This window comes from Pundamilia nyererei, unplaced genomic scaffold (genome assembly GCF_000239375.1).
Source record: "Pundamilia nyererei isolate P.nyererei 1_Seehausen unplaced genomic scaffold, PunNye1.0 scaffold00049, whole genome shotgun sequence".
In the NCBI taxonomy this organism is placed as follows: domain Eukaryota; kingdom Metazoa; phylum Chordata; class Actinopteri; order Cichliformes; family Cichlidae; genus Pundamilia; species Pundamilia nyererei.
Genome location: NW_005187450.1, coordinates 3,227,484 through 3,235,608, shown reverse-complemented (window position 1 = coordinate 3,235,608; position 8,125 = coordinate 3,227,484). Strand labels below are relative to the sequence as shown.

Here is an 8,125-nt window from a genome sequence, read left to right as displayed (position 1 = left end):
TATATCTATATATGTATTCATGTAGTATTCATGATTAATGGAAATAAATAAATAAATAAAATTTTTAATTTGCCCCTTAAATTGAGTATTTGTTGAACTCTACTTCGAGTCACATGCAGTTTTCTGAAGTCAGGACTCTTCCTCCACCCTTACAGCTTCTAAGGAGCATGAGAAAGGGTCTGTTCCCCTTTCATCTTCCTGTGATTTTTTACTGACATCCACCATCATATCTGTAATATAATATTTAAAGTAGGGAATTTCTTAGATAGAGGATACACCAAACCCAATGAAAAGATCCTAGAAGGATAAGGTCCACTACTTAAATAACTTAAAATTATGACAGAAATGTAATTCATGGTCTCTAAATTGTGAAAAGGCCCGAGTTTCCTCACTGCATTAAATGAAAGGCTGGAAAACTCTGATTTGCACATATGACTTTATTATTATTATTATTATTATTGTGTTATTATGTATTATAATTAAAACCCATTTTTAATTTAAGTAAGTATATTCGCATTATACTGAAATTATGTAAAATACACACAGAATTTGTTCAAATGGTTCCAGTTTATTGGCATCCACTGAATCACTTTCATTACAGAAAAAACATTACCCCTAGTGGCAGAGTCCTGGTAGTACAGACTGATTCTATAGAGAAACACATACCACACAGCAAGTCAGTAAGAAAATATCTAAGTGTTATCTACAGTCAAGCATATCTGGGTTAAAATTTTACTGAAATCTTTCCTGGTTTTGGTTTTTATCAGATGAACATGAATTAATGAAATAATGGCTCCGCTTTAATGTTCGACATCCAAAGTCCAAAGGTTTACTTTGATATTAGGGATCATGTTAAAGCCCAAACATCTGTTTTATGACCCCAGTAATGACTCTGACGAATGCATCCACACCTTTGGTTGAACAAACGCTGCAGAAAACTGCTAATTTTCACCTGCTCTTTGAAAGATTTCGTGGTTTCAGGCTTCCGGGAGAGGCCAATCATTTTACTGCAACGGTTTTCCATGAACAGCATGTCTCAGCTGAGCGTTTGGAATTAGCAGATAAGCTACAGCTTCTACAATCTTTCTTTTATATAAGGAAAAAAATCACCTCAGCTGTAGCAGCAGGAGTCGCCACGTGTTTCTGAAGACGCTAATGAAATGAGCAGTTTGTTAAACGTCTCTGATCTTTTTATCATAAACTTTTTCAATAAATGTTTTTTTTTTTGTGTGTGTATCAGACAACTGAAAATTAAATATCAGTTAAGCAAAATGACAAAATGGCCTTCTCGCAGAACTGCTCCTAAAAGGCTCGTACCAAAATAATGACTTTGGTAATTACAACTTTTCCTGACCTCAATATCTAAATAAACACATTTGTTACAGGATGGATCACCCATGAAAAGAGAAAACAAAAACAAATATGAAGGGGATGCAGGCGTGAACCTGTTGAATACTTAAATCGATACAGGCAGTTAGAACTGTGGAATATTTAATAATTATTTTTGATCAGTCCAATGTGTCTATTAATGTTGCTAAAGTAGAGAATGGTCAGTTCATTTCACAATAACATATAATCTAAATAATGCAACTACGCTACCCTTTTATTTAACTTTTCCAAACATGTTGTGATCAGTATATCAGCAAATGTCGTTTTCTGACTCGTTTATCTTGACACTTCTTTTAATAACGGCTCAATCCTCCTGATGTCTTCATTTATTTTTATTTTTGCCTTCTTATCAATTACCTTTTCGAAAGATACAGCAATAGTATTTTTAGTTTTAGCATTTAGATGATCTTTTTTCAAACGTGCAGGATTTCATTAGCAAAACTCAAACTGTGCCTCTTTTCCACTAACGAACATAATGAGCTTCATCATATTTCAAATGAAAGCATGACAACAGTTCTTTTGAACCTTGTGCACCTTTGTATCAAAATAAGGAAAATCCTTACATACAGGAAAATAAAAAGTCCCTTGTCTTTAAAATTGCTGCCTGAATGATTGTATCCCACAAATCCCATTTTTCAGACTCTACCAAGTGTTACTTTAATGAAAGCGCTGTGTGTGGCGTCCGGTGAAACAACCAAAAAAGCAACACATACTGAAGTGGCCTGATATTTTTTCTAACTATACAAACACACACTTACACACCGTAAATCAACAATCTCTCTAATTTGTCGATAAAAACCAAGCAAATAAAAGTCAAAAAGTAAACCTAATGAATGGTACATCCTCTTCACAGTGTAGCCACAGCCTTTAGGAATTAAGAGAGCGGACAGACAGCCTTTGCTCACTGAATCCGAACTATAACTTACAGCCAGATGCTTCGACTGACATGTCCTGATAACCAGGTTTACGTCTAAGCTCCTCTTCCTAAATCACTGAAACTTCCAGCATTTAAAACAAAATAAAAGCAACAGGAAACTTGTTCCAAGCTGGTGAAGTGGAATCCTTGACGATCGAGAGGGTACGGGGGAAAAAAACTAACAAAATAAACAGGCTGACAGAGTCTTTATTCTCCTCTGCAGAGCATTCTCATTTTACCAAAAGCCTTCCTCGTCCTCGTCCTGCAGGTTTGAGTTAGCAGGTCGGCTGGCGACTGTTAAGAGGATTGACCACACGTGTCCTCTGGCTGGAGACACAGTTGGGAGTATTTCTGTAAATCCAACGTGGAGCTGAGATTGTCTGGGGAGGAGCATACGGGAGACTTCGTCGAGGTAAAGGGTTCTCAATCGGTGGAGAAGAGGTCGCCTGCTGAGGGGAGCGGGGCCAGACCCCCAGTTACGTTGGGCAGCAGCGAAAGGTCAGGGAGACTCTGGATGTGGGACTTGAGCTCCTTCCTCACCTGAGTCACTCTCGCCAGTTTCTGCTTATACTCCTACCGAAAAAATGACGATACGCACAGGTATGAGCAAATTACATCTTTTTTTAATATGAAAACATGTGAGGCAGGAAACAGAAGAGCAAGGCAGTAAAGAAGGGAGATGACCTCTAAAGCTAGATGCACCAAAATGTCAGTAATAAACGTCAAAATTGTATTTAAACATCCAAGAATAAACGTCTGCCAACTGTGATAACCAGATCTGCTTTTTACAGTGTGCTGACCTTCTGACCTCTTTTATTTCTTGCCATGTCAGACATGCTCCCAGCTATGTGGGCATGTTTTTAGCCAATGAGTGCTTTCAGGGCTGAAGCATTAGCTGTAAACTGCTTCTAAACTTCTAAACAGCAGAAATAAACATGTTTGCAGCTGTTTTTATCTCCTCAGCTAATCTGAGTCACTGAACATGACCTCAAAAAGATGGGGGTGTTGTTACCTTTAGGTATTTTTCCTGCAGTTATCTGTGAAATAATATGGCATGCTGTATGGTAACTGCTATAATGAGTTCAGACATCTGTACTTAACTCTACAAAGTGTATTACAGGTATTACAGCTCCCTTTATTAATGAGACAAACACAAGCATTCAAACATCCTTTTCTAATGACTGTTGCGTCTGTCAAGTGCCTTACCTCCAGTTTCTTCTCTCTCTCCATGAGTGCCTCCTTCTGGCTGCTGATGTATTCAGTGAGCATACGTGCTAACTGCCGCCGGTCCTCCAGCTCTGCGGCCAGACGCCCGTTATATTCTGCCAGCAGCAAGCAGGCTTCATCCACAGTTTTTGAGAGCTTGTCTGCGGCTTCTTTGTCTAGAGTTGAGCCAAAGTGTGTTGTTAATCTCAGAGCCTTAATTTAAACTGAGGTTACTCCAGATAAACACGCTCCTCTACATGCAGTACTTGATTGCTGTATATATGTTCTGTCCTAACATTTATTGATTGAGTGCGAGTCTTTTTGGAAGGAACAATTCTATCACACTGAAAGCAGAGATAAAACAATCTAAGTTCAAGCTCTACAAAAAGATCTCCTGAGGCTGCTCTCTCCTTAGCTTTCTGTGGTCAGTGTGGTACACACCATAGAAGACACCTGTGATGCTAATTACAGGGCACAATTTAGTTTACCTTGGCTCTTTTCCACTAGTACCGGTACCTACTCGGATCAACTCTACTCGTTTTGTCTCATTTTTCATTATAATCAACTACCATCTAATGTGGATGGGATCATTACAGCAATTTGGCTGAAACTGCACGGTTTAAAGAAAGTCTGTTTTGAATTTTGTGAAGGAGTCACTCTCATGACTCACCGAGTGACACCACTGACTTGCCAATTGGCAGCATGCCGTCTGTTAGCATGACATTTTTGGATCGATTCAGCTTGCTTGGTACCAGGTCCTACTATCAAAAACCATAAAAGCCGAGTCGAATTGAGCTCAGTAGGCACTACTGGAATCAGTCTTTTCTAGGGTTACCATAATTTATAGCAAGGCCAATTTCATTAGTTGTTTAAAAAAAGGATTCTGCTGAACGACAATTTAAAAGCAATGTCTGATTTTCTTGAAGTTTTTTGTTTTAGTGTTATTACTTATCTCAGTTTCAAGTTATTATTTTAGTGACCACTGTAGGTTGTTCTTTCTTTGACAGAAGGTTACCAACAATTTTGTCCAAAACCGAGCTGAGCTGTCCAAGCCTTACCTGTGATCTTCTCCAGCAGGGAAACATCCTGGACTTCCTGCGGCAGCGAGGCAATCTTCTGACGAACAGCTGCGTCACCTGATGCAGCGTTCTCTAAGTCCTGCAGGGCCTTTACCAGCTCCTCTGTCTGCACGTGTGCCAGAGTGTGTTTAAAGACAGGAGACAAGGGAAAAAAAGGAAGTGGGGGAAACAGTAATAAGAGATCAGTAAGGAGGCCAGTCAAAAATACCACCATTTTAACATTATCTGGATTAAACGTTGGCATCTTCACCAGCTGAGTTGCCGTGGAATCTGCGTTGCGAGGAGAAGTGTGGCTTCTATAGTCGTTGTCATCATCGTCCTCATCTTCCTGGATCTTTTGATAGCTTCTTTTCACTGGCTTTTTTTCTTCTGCAGAGTGAAGTTTGGAGATAACAGAACAGAAAAAACACATCATGAGGTCACTAATGTGTTTCTTTTAACACCTATGATGGCATACTGATGTCGACAGGATAAACCCGAAAATGTATTTACTGTTAGATAACATTTTGGGTACTTGAACGCTGCTCTTTCTGTTGTTCTGTGATACAAACTCAGTAAAAACCTGCCATTTACCTGCAAATGCAGGTGTGTCGACACACATGTTGTTAACAGTGAAAGAGTGAAAAGAAAGGCTTCCTGTTTGGAGAATTATTCAGTCGTAATCAGTGTATTTACTCAGACGGAGCCCACTGATACAGTCACCTCATAAATCATGACAGCTCTCTAACAAACGTCCACAAAATGTGACTTCTTTCAGCATTGGTGATCCCGGCCATGGTTTTAAAGTGAAATGCTGTGATGTCAAACGCATCGTATACATTTACATACACCTGTGACAACATGTTATGTAATAGTCATCTAACCTGAAGGCCTGGGGCTGTTTGAGTCTTCTATGGCGAGTTTGAGCTGCTGGATGAAGTCGCTTCTGTAGAGGTTCCTCTCCTTCCAGATGTTCAGCAGTCTTTCCATGTGCTTTTTACAGTTCTCGTCTGCATCACTGCAGGGCGACGAGAGGAGCAACAGATTTCAGCAGACAATAAGGGAGTAACGAGTTACATAAAAATTTTAAATTTAAAGACGCACAGGAAGGCTATAAAAAGATCAAAGCACATCCAGAGTTTTTATGACATATTTTCTAAAAAACAAAAGATAACGGGGGCTGCAGACGTCCAGATAGGATCTGCTGTGCTTAATAGATAAGCAAAAACACAAAACAAAATTCAAACAAATGACTTCCTATGCATCTACTTCCCCACACAGACTCACACACATTTACTACATTCAGGAGAGTCTAATTTGGAGCAGACTTAGAGAACACGGTGGTCACCATTAAAATATACCTGGCAACATGGGAGCAGGCATCGACGAGCACAGACTCAAAGTCTTTGGTGAACTCGGGGCCTTTCTTCTTGCTGTTCTGGATGACATCATTAGCCAGATACAGGAATGTCAGCTTCCTGCTGCTTTTAGCTGCAACATACATGAAAAATATCTCATTTTAAACGTTAGCTTTAACAAAATTAACAAGGAAAATTCACAGAGTGATTATCAGTTTCTCACATTCAAATTATTTTGAGTTTGAGTTGCAGTTTGAGTTTTAATTGGCATATTTTCCCTTCATCATGCCCATCTCCTTTACTTACTGCATAAGAATGAGGAAAAATACACTGTTAGTCGCAATAAAACTGGATTTACTAGTATTTCTATTCTTTCACACCCATGTAAGCTGACCATCTATAAGGTCTTAGGGCAGGGGTGTCAAACATAAAGCCCAAGGACCAGAATCAGCCTAGCACAGATTCCAATTCAGCCCACTAAACAGCTTTGGAAAATGTAGAAATGTGCATAAATTTTGGATTACAGCTTTTCCAACTGAGAAAGACCTCCCCCTTGACTGTTCATACTGCACCAAAGTAATTAAGCAACAGATAAACAATTAACTGAGAGAAAAATAGTTTTTTCCCCCCTACAATGCAGTTTATGTTTTTGAGTTTGTTTGTTTTTTACAATAGGTCCACAGTTTTAAGAAAGGCTATTTCCTATTAACAAAAACAAAAACAAAACAGTACAGGACAGACTGGGCTGTAAGATACCAGAAGTCATCCTACACATTTATTTCCTGAAACTAAAATAATGTCATGGATTAAATGCACAGTTAAACTTCTTTGCAGTGTGCTGTACGTGGCTCACAGCGTAAAATGAGTTTACAGTCTGTGTACAGTGTCCTTTACTTGTTAGTTACCGGCTCTCTCTTTGGCTGCAACATACACACAAATGTGTGGGGTTTTTTCAGGACGGCAGTCAGGTCTCACCTTTTTTCAGCTCTCTGTGCCACACTTTGACGATGAGGGCCGAGTGTTTGCGGTGGTGGATGATCCACAGAGACAGAGTCTGGACGCTCTGCTGCGAGCTGCTCAGCTCCGACAGCTTCTTCTCCAGGGCGGACTCAGAGAAGGACGACATGCCGGTGAGTAAGTGGGCGCTTCCCTTGTGACCGGACCGACTCCGACCAGCGTTAACGCGACTGAGCCCCGAGCTATTTTGGAGAGACTCGCACTGTCATCAAAACTGAAGTTGTGCTGCTAACTTACTGACAAGTAGCATCAAACTGTTTCCCGCTCCTCCCAAACGTTACCTTAGCTCACAGCTTCCTGAATTATCGACCAAATCCGCTAAAGCAAGCTTGCGATGAAGATGAGCTCCTTTATCAGCAGCTGCTTCTTCACTCAGTCCAGTGTTTGTTTACAGCACCAGCTAACGTTAGCCAACCGAGCTAAGCAGCCATCTGCAGAGCAGTGCAGCCCTGTGCTAGCCTGCTCTCCAAACAGACTCTGGATACCCAGAACTTCTGTAACAAGCCCGATTAATACGTGTCAACCCACCAGCATAAAAAACCCAACGACGAAGCGCTAACGGCGAAACTCACACTTTGGCTTTGGTCGCCTAACTCATCAAAAAGACTTCTTTCAAAAAATGGCAGCTTGCACTTTCACCTCGATGTTCGCGTCGCATGGTAGTGACGCAAGCAGACCGGGCATCACCATCATCATCTTTATCCGGGGATGAAGGCTATTTTGTTCATATCGCCACTGCTTAAATAACACAGATTTTTTTTAAAGACAGTCAGTATCATCTATAATTTCACGAGAATTTTGGGAAATATATCTCAGTATTTTTGATGATTTAGACTATATATGTATATACTAGAACATGTAATAAGGCTACAAGGCTAAAAGTAATTCACTAAAGTTTTGTATTTTTGTTTATTTTTCACTGCAGTTCAAATGCATTAAAACATGCAATTTTACACTATCAGATCAATATTTTGATTAGATTGATAGGCCAAAAACAACGGGAAGAGGAGAAGATGATTGGAGCTTTAGTTATAGGCCAAGCAGCCCATTGTTTTGCTATGTTATGTCCAAAATGCCTCTCTTCAAATTTGCAGTTTGACCGGCTGATCTTTTAAAAGCTGTAAGACCCGAACACTTATGTGTTCCAGTTCAACACAAAGACATTACAAACAGTTGTTACA

General features: G+C 39.9%; 1 protein-coding gene across 1 annotated transcript; it reads right to left on the bottom strand.

Moving 5' to 3' along the window:
- Nucleotides 1–557: 557 nt before the first annotated feature.
- rprd1b (regulation of nuclear pre-mRNA domain containing 1B) lies at nucleotides 558–7,595 on the bottom strand. Its single transcript, XM_005733023.1, has 8 exons — nucleotides 7,226–7,595; nucleotides 6,903–7,126; nucleotides 5,931–6,060; nucleotides 5,454–5,587; nucleotides 4,841–4,959; nucleotides 4,570–4,696; nucleotides 3,512–3,687; nucleotides 558–2,878 (listed from the first exon to the last, which is right to left on the bottom strand). Exons 2-8 carry the CDS (start codon nucleotides 7,051–7,053, stop codon nucleotides 2,729–2,731), a joined length of 987 nt encoding a protein of 328 aa, XP_005733080.1. The 5' UTR covers nucleotides 7,054–7,126; nucleotides 7,226–7,595; the 3' UTR covers nucleotides 558–2,728.
- Nucleotides 7,596–8,125: the final 530 nt, after the last annotated feature.

Coding starts and splice junctions, on each gene's coding strand:
- rprd1b (XM_005733023.1), bottom strand. CDS start 7,053: ATGTCGTCCTTCTCTGAGTCCGCCCTGGAGAAGAAGCTGTCGGAGCTG. Junction 4,697..4,840: donor ATTCCACGGCAACTCAGCTG/GTGAAGATGCCA, acceptor GCACACGTGCAG/ACAGAGGAGCTGGTAAAGGC. Junction 2,879..3,511: donor AGAGAGAGAAGAAACTGGAG/GTAAGGCACTTG, acceptor TTTTTTCGGTAG/GAGTATAAGCAGAAACTGGC.